The sequence below is a fragment of the Nomascus leucogenys genome, chromosome 5 (assembly GCF_006542625.1).
Source record: "Nomascus leucogenys isolate Asia chromosome 5, Asia_NLE_v1, whole genome shotgun sequence".
Lineage (NCBI taxonomy): Eukaryota > Metazoa > Chordata > Mammalia > Primates > Hylobatidae > Nomascus > Nomascus leucogenys.
This window is the reverse complement of record NC_044385.1, coordinates 32,792,364-32,807,130: the sequence shown is the minus strand read 5'-3', so window position 1 is coordinate 32,807,130 and position 14,767 is coordinate 32,792,364. Positions and strand designations below refer to the sequence as shown.

General features: G+C 42.7%; 1 protein-coding gene across 1 annotated transcript in view; it reads right to left on the bottom strand.

The window, feature by feature from the left end:
- Positions 1-1,089: 1,089 nt before the first annotated feature.
- Positions 1,090-14,767, bottom strand: part of PTPN14 (protein tyrosine phosphatase non-receptor type 14) — a 205,272-nt gene continuing 191,594 nt past the window's right edge. Inside the window, exon 19 of the mRNA XM_030812879.1 lies at positions 1,090-10,437. Coding sequence (XP_030668739.1) covers positions 10,309-10,437 — 129 coding nt within the window. The 3' untranslated portion in view covers positions 1,090-10,308. The remainder of the gene's footprint in view (positions 10,438-14,767) is intronic.

Sequence of the window (14,767 nt, the reverse complement as noted above, 5' to 3'; positions counted from 1 at the left end):
TCTTACTGCATATTTGTGTGTGCACGTTGCTGTTTCTTATATTTATCTTTAGTCTTGTGGGGAATTATTCTGTTTCTCTCTTTTTAAAAATTTTCTTCCCCAGCTCTGCTAACAGTATATTTGGAGACAAATACGTCTACTAGGTTACTGTTTTCTCTCTCAATTATCTAACGAACCTCTACTTTTTCTGTTTATCAACCAAAGAAAAGAAACTGGTTCTATTTGCTCAGCTCACAAAAGAGAAAACGAATTAGTGTATCTGTTCTCCTGCCATTCTACCTGATTTATCTCCATTTTCATTGGCCTATTTTGTCTATTATCATCTTTTTTAACATTATGTAGCCTTTCTTTCAATAATTATAATTGCTTTGTTGCCACAGTCGCCATAGAGAATTAAGTGTATGTTTAATGAGATTTGCTTGCCATATCCTCTCACCCCAGAGTGGCTTACAGTATTCTCATTTTTTTTATGTGAAACTAGTTGGGATCTCTGGTAGTTCCATGACCGCTTGTATAGTCATGGGGTTGTCAATGCATTACTGGGAGAAGTTGTTAAACTTTTCTGTTACTTACCAAGGATACATAAAGCATCTACCCACATACGAGGGGTTCACCGTGTATGTGCTACGGTGGTTACTGGCTGAAAGTCTGCGACAGGACGGCCACCTTTAAACCTAGAGACCAGTTGAGCTGTTATAAAGCTGAAAGGCAAAAGCAAGAATTTAAATTTTCTACAGCAGCCTGGTTGGTGCCTGCCTTTTCCACATCAACAGTTTGGTACCTGAGTAACTGACAGTGAAGGAGGAGTGAGGAGGGGCTTGGAGCTTAATGAGGCTTATTGCTGCATTTGTGAGAAAGACCCATTTCTATCTATTCTTCACTCCACTTGCCTAGTGATCACCCCTTTCAGGTTTCTTCTAACAGTGACAACCTTGGGAATTTCAAACTAAATCTTCAGTATGATAAGGTTATGCAGGACTAAAAAGTGGGTAGCAATAAATGGGCTTTAGAAAACAAAGCATGCAGGTTTTCCCAGGCACTTTCAACTAATGCAAACATATACAGTACAGAAAAGAGAAGATGTAACTGTTTTCTCTGAAAAAAAGGTTTATTGCATATGGAAATCAATAGATATCTTTTACAAAAAAAGGTTAGAATAAAGATCTCATATTTGTAAAGGCACATATGAAACATTTTATAGCAAGCACAAGGGCAGTGAGAACATCAACAAGGTCCAATATCTAAATAAGACTTTATAAAAACATAGGAAACAGTGCAAAAAATACTGTCAAAGTCAGTTCTATACACCTCGTAACTGTGTATACAACTGGCAAGCATAAGCTTATTTACTGATATAAAATAGCACATAGAATAGCATGCATAGTTTTATTTTAGGCTTTTCATATTATTGATAGGGAGTCTATACCAAAGTACAGTTGACATGAATCTTGATAAAAATCACTCCCCAGCTTAGGGAATGTCCTATAAACATCTCACCCCTCCCTCTGCTTACAACTACAGTTTGGTAGTAAGGAGACTGGGCTTCCATCTTGCAAGGTGGCAGGCGGCCACCACAGGGGGAGAATGTGCTCTCAGGATCCCAAGTCCCAACCTGGAATGCATTTCTTATGGCAACAACGTAAGAGATGGTGATTAAATGTCTGTGTCAGCCCACAAAAGCCAACCAGATCTGGCTATCACAGCCCTCCATTTGGGCTGTGGTGGAGGTCAGTGGGCTTCTATGGGCTGACCCAAGAACCTTAAGAACAAACCAGTTTCTAAGTTGGGGACTTGTCTGTACATCGTTTCAAAATGAAACCTAATAAAGGTCATTTGTTTTGAATGATACCAAAATTCACAACAGTTTGTGAAACAAAGATCAAGGAAAGCATCAAAATACTGAAGTAGGGAGCACAAGCCTAGTCCAGTGAAACAAACTAGATTAGCTTGTTACTTGATGTAACACAAGTTACATAAGGTTGCACGTTTATTAGTAATCTGTATATTTAAACCTTTTTTTCCACTGAAGTATCCTCAAGCACATTAATTAGCTATTGAAGGAACAAAGGACATACATAGGAACTCATCTCTGATGAAGAGTAACTCAGAAAGGAGAAGGCTAATGAATTTTTAAGATTCCAAACAGTGGCAAGAAAGTTCAAAGGAAATTGCAGTAAAATTGTACAATGTTCAAGTTGAAAAAAAAATGGCTCTGAATTACAGCATTCAGTTCTATGCTCAAGGTATGTATTAGCTAACACTGCAGTTGTCAGAGGTGGGAGGCCCCTGAGAAATGCTGAGAACGCCAGGTACCCCAGCTCTGAGAGCCACCCTAGCTAAACTCAAAGCAGCATTCTTGAGATTTTAGCAAAAGGCTCTGCCCCAAGCCACAAAAAGATCCCAATCCAATCTTTTCAGCTTTATCCTCTAAAACCTTTTGTCAGATGAGATAGCATTTGTGTTTCCTACGAGGAGAAGGTTGGGGAAGAAAATGAAGATAGCTTACATACAGATTTTGGATGACCAGCTAATCTTACCCCTTCCTAGATAAGTGAAAACAGATAAAATGTTTCTGGGCAGCCCAAAGGTTTACCACCTGTTTCACTAGAATGGCCAGTCTGTGTAAAGAGGCTATAATGAAGAAAGCATTCTCCCTGCAGGGAGAAGCTAGAAACAAATGGTTCTTCCTACACATCAGTCTGCCAAATGTAGCCTCTCTCAATCTATATAAGTTCACCTCGAAATAAATATTAAGTACTGCTGTCATCACTATTTTAAACAGAGCGTCTTTCATTTCTTCTAATAGTAAGTGACTGATTCTATCAGCAAGGGAGCAAAAGGGTGAGAAAGGGAGCTTCCTGCTTGCTGAGTTTTCCAGCTATTTTCATTCTGGTTATTTTCATCCGTCAGATTTTTTTTTTTTTTTTTTTTTTTTTTTTGAGACAAAGTCTCACTCTGTTGCCCAGGCTGGAGTGCAGTGCCATGATCTCGGCTCATTGCAACCTCCACCTCCCGGGTTTAAGCAATTCTCCTGCCTCAGCCTCCTGAGTAGCTGGGATTACAGGCATGTGCCACCATGCCTGGCTATTTTTTTTTTATTTTTTTATTTTTAGTAGAGATGGGATTTCACCATGTTGGCCAGGCTGGTCTTGAACCCCTGACCTCAGGTGATCTGCCTGCCTCAGCCTCCCAAAGTGCTGGTTTGACTACGGGTGTGAGCCACTGCATCTGGCCATTTGCCAGATCTTATTCTTTGAAACTATACAAGCAATTTTAAAAAAATTAAAATTAGATTTCCTAATTACATATTTTGGAGAGGTTTAAGGCAATGATTCTCTGACGAGGTTTAACTCTTTCATCTGGGTTGCACTCATAGGGTAGGTAAAGAAAAAGTGTACTGTTGAGAGTTGATCCATAAAGCAGATGGGGAAATATGAAAAGGCAGCAGAGGCTGGGTGTGATGGCTCACACCTGTAATCCCAGCACTTTGGGAGGCCGAGGCAGGTCATCACGAGGTCAGGAGTTTGAGACCAGTCTGGCCAACATGGCGAAACCCCATCTCTACTAAAAATATAAAAATTAGCCGGGTGTGGTGGTGCACGCCTATAATCCCATCTACTCGGGAGGCTGCACTCCAGCCTGCGCAACAGGAGTGAGACACGATCTCAAAAATTAAAAAAAAAAAAAAGAAAAAAGAAAAAGAAAAAAAAAAGAAAAGGCAGCAGACCCTAAGTGAACAAGGTGCTCATGGAATGAAGAGGGTGACAGCACACAACAGTCCCACCTGTTCCCCTGAACAAGACAAGGAACACCAAAGTCACTGCATGTACATCCCAGTTTTGTGGCCTGAATATAAACATGACTTGCTCTAAAGGGGAATGTGCTCTGCAGCACCTCTGAGATCACAGGGGAGAAGAATCAAGAAATGCAAGAGCCGGGGCTGCTAACTCTGGGAGCCACCTGGGTAAGCAGAATGCTCTGCTAACAAGCAAGGCAAGGAAAGGCTGCCAGCAGCAGGCGAGGGAAGATGGTGCTTTTGATCAGCAAATCCAGGCAAATATGATACACCACACATCATAATCCATGACATTCATCAAGCTCCACCTCAACAGTGAAGACAGTTTAAAACTATGAGCTAGGGTGAAACAGACTCCAACACTGCTGCAGGCTTTCCCTAGCATGCCACTTGGTGGTTTCCATCACTCTGACATTACAGAAAGAGAGGCAGGGAGTAGGAGAGGCATTCCAGAGTTCAGAAAATTATTTGTGAAACAGAGAACTTTTGGATAGCAACTTCAGGACTGATGCAAAAATCCTTCCTCTCCCTCTTCCCATTTATAGAAACTCTTGGGCAAGTTTATGGCACTTCTGGGAAAGAATGATCCTGATGGCCCAAAGTGTGGCAGAAGGAGCAATGACTTTCTACACAAATGTTTGTCATATTCAGGCTGCCCAGTAGCTCCAGCCCTCCTGCCTTGTAACTCAATGTCCTTGAATTTTTAAAATGAGAAGGCTAAACAAAGCTCCAAACGGTAGGAACTGATGCACATCCTCCTCTTTACTGTACCAAACAACAATCATTTTCTAGTCTATGAAATTGATGGATGCCAGACACTCAATGCTAGGCTCATGGACATTTTAATAGGGAATATCTTAGTTTGGCCTCGAGAAAGAAGATGCAGCTATATTAAGCTGGAAAGATAAGAAAGGTAGTCTGCTGAATAAAAATACTTACCTATCTGAGTTTCTAACAGAAACACAAAAGCTGACAGCAGGCTGGATAAAGGCTGAGTGTTGATGGGGCAAGCTGGTGGTCAAGTTTCATAGGGCCCCCTGAATACCACTGACTTCTGGACAACACATTTGAGGTGGCAGAATTTGATGAGATTTCCCCAATGTTTCTCCCTGGCATGTTGCTGTTACTTTCAACAGACACCATCTGTAAGGTCCTTTGCCCCAAAATGTCTTAGAAGCTTAAGTAAAGACAAGAACTATTTTGCTTCCTTGCTCAGCATTCAAGAGAAGTATCAAACGCAGTTTAACATCTTACAGCTTTATTTCCACCCTATAGGGCCAACTAGTTTGCCAACCATAAAGCTGTAGACCACTGGAAAATTTGTGTGGTTTCCATGGAAGACCCAAATTTCTCCATTTGGAAACCATGCTGGATGAGCTGTTGCTCTGCTCACGAAAAGAAATCACTAAATAAGAGCATGATGAGTGTCTCAAAACCATTGGCAATACAATAAAACACAGCAGCAGAATAATTGTTGGTAAAACATGGGAATGCTCAATTCCCTAAAAGGGCTACCCTAAGAGCCCAACAGTAATTATGTGGTGCTTCCGGAAATTTCTTACTCTAGGAGCTCCATAGAGTTATTTCTGACACTGAGTAAGAACACAGGTCTGACCCAATCCCATCCCTTGAATCTGTGCTCCCTGGCACACATCCTAGAATGCCCTGTACCCTCCATCCCCCCCAGCCCCCCCACCTCAAGGGATTGACAGATCTTCCCCAAACGAAAATCGGTAACAAAACAGTTGTCCTTTACCAAAGGGGGCAATCAAGGACCCTCTGCGAATACCAGAATCCATGGATGTTCAAGTCTTTTATATAAAATAGCATAGTATTTGCATATAACCTATGCACATCTCTTGTATACTTTAAATCATCTCTAGATTATTTACAATACCTAACTCAATGCCTACACATCGCTTCATTTGCGTGAATTCAATGTAGTATTCAGCACGTGGCAAATGCAACTTTTGGTTTTTGGAACTTTGTAGGTTTCCCCTCTTTCCCAAATATTTTTCAATCTGTGCTTGGTCGAATATAGGGATGTGGAACCCACAGATAGGGGTGGTCAACTGTACTCATCTTCACCATCGAATACACCATTAGATGAGGAAAGACAGACTAGAAGGCACATTCTGCTTTTTGACAAAGGACACTTTTGGGACCCATACGTCATGTAACAAGTAGGCTGAGGTCAGCTAATACAGACTGCTCATCGGGAAAGGACAGCAGCTAAAAACCCCAAGGTGATATGCCTGATGGCCAATCCGGCTTAAGAGAAGCTGCAGTACACTATCTACCTCTGCGACTTCCATGTCCCAGGAGACGGCCCATTCACCAAGTGATGCAAGGATCACTATGAGCAGGGCAGCAGGTTCACGAAAAGAGCTGGGCCACCCAGGGTACACCTTTTGTGTTCATGAGCACTGCTCTGGAGAAATGACATCTGGTGTTGGGACCCACAGTGTATCAGGGGGAAGATATAGGTGATCCACGCGAATACTGTCTATTCATAGAAAATATGGTCCATTATTGGAAATTTCATATGGGTCAATCTATATTAAGCTGGAAAAATAATCAGCTGGATGAAAAGGCCAGCCTGCTGTACCCACTGGAGTTTATAACTGAAAAGCACAAGCTGAAAGAAGGCAGGATAAAGGTTAAGTAGGTGTAAGCCGTGGTCAAGTCCTACAAGGCCCACCCTCAGCAGTCTACAAAGACCCTCTCTTCAGGCTGATGAAAGAGGGGGCCAGAGATAGCCAAGTGACTCTTAGGAAAACAATGGCAGTTTAGTTATAATTTTAAAAAGTGGTTCCTCTTTTCAATCTACGAAATTAAAAGTAAAATTCTCTCAATTTGAGCTCCTCAAAAGCTTATGATTCGAAATATTCCATATAGGTGTTTTTAACTTCCCTGATCTTATTGTTTAGCTCCGACTGAATAGAGCAGCTCATTCATCTTTACTCCTATGTAATCAATGTTTAACATCCTTTTTTCATGCAACTAAATCCTCCTTTACTTCCTATCTGGGGAAAGAAGTGCATACCAATGTCTATGCTATCTGTAAATGCTACCAGAGACTCTTGCTAAAAGATGGTATATCCAGTATATCCTTAGAACCCAAGGAAACCAAAGAAACCTCAGCAGGACATTCCTCAGCTAAGCCAGCAGGCTCATCTCAAGGATGAAGACATCAAATTCAGCCCCCATGATTCAGGGACCACAGTAAACAAGGATGAATACCTCGGGTCAATGTATTCAAATGAGTGTGGATGAAAGAAACCAAACAGTTCAATTGGAAAACCTCGAAAACAGCGGCTGGAAAATGTTTGATGGCTTTGTTGTGAGATGGTAACCTTTTTTTCCTCCATTTTAAATTTTCTCCCTTCAAATCCAAACTGCAGCAATAGACACTGACAGCTCCAGCTTCAGACTTGATACATCATCAGGAAATCATTCCAAAAGCTCTAACTAGATAACTAATTTAATATACTTTGCTTCAAGGTTTATTCCTTGGCTTGCTTCCCAGATATAAAGCATCTCTGGGCAATTATTATGCAGATGCCACTGAAAGGACTTTAAATGGCTGCTGCTAATTTAACAGGAGATATGTTGGCATTTACTGGAGATGTGAAAAGGAATGCAAAATGTGCTAAAGAACCAAAGGCATTTGTTTTTAAAAGTGAAATATGTGGAACAACTCTTAAATGCTTTCTTTTGGATTTCAATATAAACTTTGGCTAGAAAGTTGAATATTAAACCTACTTCCTCCCTGCATTTTGTACACTAATGAATATTCCCGTAGCATACAGCAGGGACAGTGGATGAATTTCAAGGAAGCCCATGAGCTCTGATGACCTCAACGACACACCAGATCTATATGCTGTTCACATGAGACATTCTAACAGTGCCCACCTTGGGGCTTAGAGATAAAAGATAAATACTGATGTTGTTCATCATGCAATAAACCAGTAACTGAGACCACTTGCTAAAACATCCCTAACAGTAGAATATCCCAAGGATGGAAAAACCTCCAAGGAAACGAAACGAATACCTTTTTGCTTATTGATGAGCTTCTTATAACAAGGGTTTTAAGCTCTCTTCACTGAAAATACATGTAATACTAATGGTTTTCTTTCCAGGACAGACAACAAAACTCCAGAATCTACAAAGATCAGCAGATTACACTCCTTCACTGAGTCTTCAGACCTTGAAGTAGAAGACAGAGGGGAAGCCCTCCATCCCCAGATATTCTGAGTCTAACTTAGAGTACAGCCACCACAACACCTGGCCAGGTTGAAACAGAGGATTCCTATTCCGAAGAACTTAATGGGGAATACGCACCTGTTGGCATGTGGTGATGGGAAAGGTGTACTTTTTCTGGTTGATTTGATGTCACTCCTTCATCTTTTTAGCTCAGGGGGGGACAAAAGCAGCAATGAAGAAAGGCATATGGAAATCTCACAGCAGTCACTTCTAAGAAAAAAAACTGCAATTAAATTTTCCTTTCTCCTACATCTAGTTTTTCTTGACAACCTTTTTTCCCTTTTTTTTTTTTTTTTTTGGAGGCAGGGTCTCTCCATAGCCCAGCCTGGACTGCAGTGGCAAGATCACGGCTCACTGCAGTCTCGAATTCTTAGAATCAGGTGATCCTCCCGCCTCAGCCTCCTGAGCAGCTGGGACTACCAGGGCATACCACCACGCCTGGCTAATTTTTGTACTTTTTGTAGAGACGGGGTTTCATCATGTTGCTCAGGCTGGTCTCGAACTCCTTAGCTCAAGCAATCTGCCCGCCTTGGCCTTTCAAAGTGCTGGGATTACAGGTGTGAACCACTGTGCCTGGCTGACTACAGTTTTTTAATTGCACATTTGTTCTTTGAACTGACCACTGTGGGCATTCCATGCCTTCCTCCACGGCCGCCTTTTTCCCAAGCTGAAAAGACAAGGAAGATGTGGCATCAAATTAACTAGAAAGAGCACGCCCTGTGACTTCCCATCACCACGTAACAACAGGTGCATATCAAAGCTGTACTCAAGAAAAGGTAGACATACAATGATAAATCCCCCAAAATGCAGTAAGAGGAAAAAAGTACAAAACATGATTTATTGTGTACCAACCTTGGAAATTCAGAAGGACACTGACCCATGAAGCCACAGGAAGAAACTAAGAACTGGGCTTCAAAGTGAAGATAACTGACCAGAGAGTGGATTTTATGAAGAACAGGAAAGAAGCACAGGGCTTTGCCAATGACAATTCTACCATCGTTCATCAAGTGGCCCCAAGTTTGGACTATGGGGTCCTGAGTGGGATTAATTCTGATCTTGCAGGCCAAAGCCTGAAGATGATACCAGCACAGTGGGGGTCACATTTGATGTGTTTCCTGGCCAGGACCCCTGTTATGTAGCTAAATGCCATACAGCTCCCATAAATCAGCTTCCCCATCTGTTTCCTTGATGACCTTTCCAATGACTTAGTGACCTCAACTTTCAGCTCTCTGTCCAACACACACATCTTATTTAAATAAAAAACAATGATCATCAAGGCCCTGCCTGAAAAACACAATCCTCAAAGGCCCTGCCCAACTCCTTTCTCTTTCTAGGTCTGCTATCCTCTCTCAATCAGGGTAGAGCCTTAACTGCACAGATGGCCTGGTCCAGAGCCTCAATGCCACCAGACAGGGTCCTACTGAGCAGACGGGAGAGGTAGCAACAAATACCCAAAGTACAGTTGCCAGCAGGGAAACACAAGCTCCAGAGCCCAGAATAAGGGGTTGGTCAAGAAAAGCACAACACAGAGCTTGTCTTTCGGCCCCAAAGATGGCAATTACTGCACTGTAAAGGCAGCACTGTCTTTAGCTATTCTGTCTTTAACTCAAGCTTGAGGGGGAAGTTGGGGTGGGGTGTGGGGGAGAGGAGACTACTGAGGATGAGGGGCGGAAATGAAGAAGAGAGGAAACTGTCTATCAAGGCTCATGAGCCCCAAAATATGAGATAATCGTGTTTGTTCCTTCAGACCCTTTTCTTTATATTTCAGGACGAATTCATTTTCTTACCGTCTTTGCTTTGGATATAAGCAATGAATGATGAACGAATCAAGCTGATAAATGAATTAAGCTGATGAATTTCAGCTGGTTGGTTACAAATCTGGCTGCAACTTCACAAGAGGTGTGCTCCCTCATGCCTCTGTCCCCAAAATGATCCAGCAGGCAACCTTACCTGCTGACATATATTACAATACAGATTAGTCAAGATGTGGTTCAAATGAAAAGTACTATATTACCAGGAAAACTGCATTATAATAATTCACAAAAGTTATTCCAAAGGGGAAAAAAATAAATTATCTCATATAAAATAATACATGGTATTTGTGAATAATCTCGGCTACTGTCTTCAGAGAGCCTGTTTGCTGCCAGCCACCTGCACCCCTGCGGGGGGAGCAGGTGTTGTCTGGAGGTGACTCTCCTCCAGCACGATGGAGCTGGGTCCCTCCTCCAGGAGCTGGATTGGGGGGATTAAATGAGTCTGGAGTTTTGGAGGAACTGGATGAGGACTTGGTAGACAAACTTGTACTGAGCGATGGTCTGGATCATGAACATCCTCTGCTCCCTGAGGAGCCTTAGCATCATGGGCACTTCCACCTTCTGCAAGAAAAGAGAGAAAGCACAAGGTCCTGAGACAGGAGGCTTCCCTTTGAGCATTCCTCATTCCCTCATTCAGGAAGCACTCACCCACTGCCCATGTCCAGGTACAAGAGAAAGCAAGGGACTCTGCCCTGGCTGGGTTTTATACATCAAACAGTTTATACCAGTAACTGGAGAACCTGGTCATCATGTGTCACTGGTGGGATATTTTATTTTTATTTAATTTCAAATTTTCTGAGAGGGTCTTGCTGTGTCACCCAGGCTGGAGTACAGTGGCACAGTCATAGTTCACTGCAGCCTTCAATTCCTGGGCTCAAGCAATCCTCCTACCTGAGTCTCCCAAAGTGCTAGGGTTACAGGCGTGGGCCACCACACCTGTCCTGGTGTATTATTTTAAATACAGACTAGTCTGCTGGATAAAACATAAAGGCTGGAGTTAGACCTGAATGGTACTCTCAACTCCCCCACAACCCAATGACAGGATTTAAGACATCTCAGGGTCTTAGTTTCCTCATCTGTAAAATCAGGATAATAATGCTTTCCTCTAACAGCAGTGTGGCCTTGCCCTAGTTAGTTACATTTCCTCAGCAATAACATGGGGTATGAAATAACATTTGCCTCATGGGATCAAATGATGAAACACATATCAAGCATTTAGTGCACAGTGAGTGCTTAATAAATATTACTCATCATTCCTTTTTTTTTCTTTTTTTTTTTTTTTTGAGACAGAGTTTCACTCTTGTTGCCCAGGCTGGAGTGTAGTGGTGTGATCTCGGCTCACTGCAACCTCTGCCTCCCAGGTTCAAGAGATTCTCCTGCCTGAGCCTCTGGAGTAGCTGGGATTACAGGTGCGCACCACCACGCCCGGCTAGTTTTTTGTATTTTTAGTAGAGACAGGGTTTCATCCTGTTGGCCAGGGTGGTCTCAAACTCCTGACCTCTGTGGTGATACGCCCACTTCGGCCTCCCAAAGTGCTGGGATTACAGGTGTGAGCCATCACGCCTGGCCTCATTATTCCTTTATTAACATTAATAAATGTTACTAATGCAATTATAATCTCACAGGACTGTGGTCATGATCAAGTGAGATAATTTAAGTGTGAACCTTTAAAATGTCAAAGTGCCATCTCTGAACACCGGTCCTACTTGGAGTAAAAGCCTTTAACTGAGAACACTTTTTTTTTTTTTTTTTTTTTGAGATGGAGTCTCCCTCTGTTTCCCAGGCTGGAGTGCAGTGGCTCAATCTCTGCTCACTGTAACCTCCACCTCCCAGGTTGTAGCAATTCTCTTGCCTCAGCCTCCTGAGTAGCTGGGATTATAGGCACGCACCACCATGCCTGCCTAATTTTTTTTTTTTTTATTTTTAGTAGAGACGGGGTTTCAGCATGTTGGTCAGGCTGGTCTTGAACTCCTGACCTAGTGATCTGCCCACCTCGGTCTCCCAAAGTGCTGGGATTACAAGCGTGAGCCACTGCGCCTGGCCGAGAACACCTATTTTGAGACAAGGTCTTGCTCTGTCACCCAGGCTAGAGTGCAGTGGTGCGATCATAACTCATTGCAACATCGACCTCCTAGGCTCAAGCAATCCTCCCACTTCAGCCTCCTGAGTAGCTGGAACTACAGATGCACAACACCACACCCGGCTAACTTTTAAAATTTTGTGTAAAGGTGAGGTCTCACTCTGTTGCCCAGGCTGGTCTCAAACTCCTGAGCTCAAGCAATCCTCCAGCCTCGGCCTCTAAAAGTCTTAGCATATGGGCATGAGCCACTGTGCCTAGCCTTGAGTCTTAAATGAGAACATTTTGAGTATTAAATGAGATTGCCTATGTGTGAATTCTTTGAGAATATATACGATGATATATACTATCATTAATGAAGGGAAATTAATAAAGTGTCATGGGTACTTGAGCAGACCAGAGGCTGTCACAGTGTCCTCTCCCCTCACCTTCACCATGTCCATCCTTCTGGACTAGTCAGGACACATAAGGCTGGAGCACCCCTGAGCTGTGGAGGCCATGGTGGCCTCAGCACATTCACTCTGCTCTGGGAGCTCTTAACCCCGGGCAAATGATGGCACCCAGGAAGTTTTCAAGGGCTAAGCAAGTGTTTAAAAGAAAATAATAAAAACTCAGCTGTATGCCTGACTTTGTAACCTTTGAACCTTAAAAAATAATTTTAGCTATTTCCAAACCGTGTATAGTTATGACATGACACGTGCCATCAGTCACTCTTGTTCAACACCAACTAAGGAATGCACATCACAAACTTGTGATGTTGCCTGGGCTACAGTGCAGTGGTGCAATCACAGTGGTGCAAAGGGACAAAGTCAAGTCCCTGCCTAATAAGAAAGGAAAAAAAAGGCATGTGAATCTTCGAACTATGAATCAAAATACAGAGCCTAGGTTATAAGCTTCTGGTGGTAACAAGTAGGTCTCTGCCTAAATTATATTGCAAAGTGACCAGTATCATGAGATGTGACCTAGAGCCACCTAATAATGAACTTAATTTCATGTTTGATGAGGATTACTCTGTGGCACTGAAGATAAAAGAATAGAGAGAATAAAGCTGTTCCTCTCCCCTACCCACCAAAGGTTTTAGCCAGGAGGCAGGATCACACTGGTGTTCAGAGCATAGGCTCTGAGTAAGGCTTCATCTGCTGAATTTCAGCTCTACCACTTCTTGGCTGTGGGCAGTGGGCACATTACTTCATTTACCTATGACTCAGTTTCTCTTCTGTTATGTGAGGATACTGATATGGTCTTGGCTCTGTGTCTCCATCCAAATCTCATGTTGAATGGTAATCCCCAGTGTTGGGGGAGGGACCTGGTGGGAGGTGATTGGAACATGGGGGCAGATTTCCCTCTTGCTGTTCTTGTGACAGTGAATTCTCATGAGATCTGGTTGTTTAAAAGTATGTTGCACTTCCCCCTTTGCTCTCTCTCTCCTGCTGCCATGTGAAGACGTGCTTAATTCCCCTTTATCCTTCCACCATGATTGTAAGTTTCCTGAGGCCTTCCAGCCATGCTTCCTGTATAGCCTGCAGAATTACGAGTCAACTAAACCTCTTTCCTTCATAAATTACCCAGTCTCAGGTAGTTCTTTATAGCAGTGTGAGAATAGACTAATATAGGTACTAACAGGACTTAGCTCACAGTGTCACTGCAAAGGCTACTTGTGTTAATACTATCAGGCTCTTAGAATAGTGTGTATACATGGTAAACACTAGACACAAGTTAGCTGTTACGATATTATTTTCAATGTTGTCACCATCACCACCTCCTCCTCCTCTACCATCATCCCCATCTCAATTACCTGTAGGACTGAGCCTAAATGATAGTATATTGTCTGATATGGACAAGTCTGGGGGCATGACAAAGCAAGTTCTCCTGGTCTTCAATGAAAGGGTCCCAGCTGGCTTAAAGATTCATTCACTCCCACAGGCTGTGCTCTTAACTGCCCCTGAGCCAAGGAAGCACAAAGCAGTTGACACTTGCTCAATCTTGTCTAGAAGACATTTTCTCCTCCTCACTTTATGAAGGAGGTATAACTTAGTCAGAAAAGCGGCAAGATCAAGACATCTGCCCTTTGGCTACTGAGATCCTGACCTTTTGTAATTAGCTGTAGCTGGAGACAGCTACATCCAGGGGACTGAGTGTCCTGCAGACCATAACACGAGTGCTTTCTCAAAAACTCTATGCACCTTAAAAAGTCTCAGCTAACACTCAGTGACCAAAAGCACTGGGCCACAGGGAGGCTTCCCAGAGCAGCCTGGGACAGCCGTCCCCACTCCCCACCATACAGCTACCAACCTCATTGTAAGTGTCTGCGTTTCATTGTTTCTGCTCAAATTTTCTGTATTTAGAATGAGACTGAGAGGGACAAGTCCAGGAAAAAGAAAGGCCATTTCATTGACAGAATTAAAACTGCATGAATTATGACTAAAATATAAAGTATGCTAAATCCACAAGCTGTGGAAAGAAGGCAGGGAGTTTGGACAGGAGAAAAATGGGACCCATAATTTAATATATATTTGTTAAAATCTTTGCTTGAAACACAAAATAAACTAAACATGGTCTACTCTTCTCCTGAAATAGGGGCTTGGATCTTACTAGCCAGGCCTGAAACAGTACCAGAACAAAAGGAGAGCATTTTTCCCCCCTAACCATCTACCAATAGCAACCATGGGAAATAGGACAGATAAGACTGGCTATATTTGTGCTAGGGGAAGAGAAGTGAAAAATATGAGTCATCTTGCTATCTTTGAATATCAATGGGAACAGAAGTTCTTTTTGGGTTGACCACGTCCCAGCAAAGAATGTTCTGGCATGCAG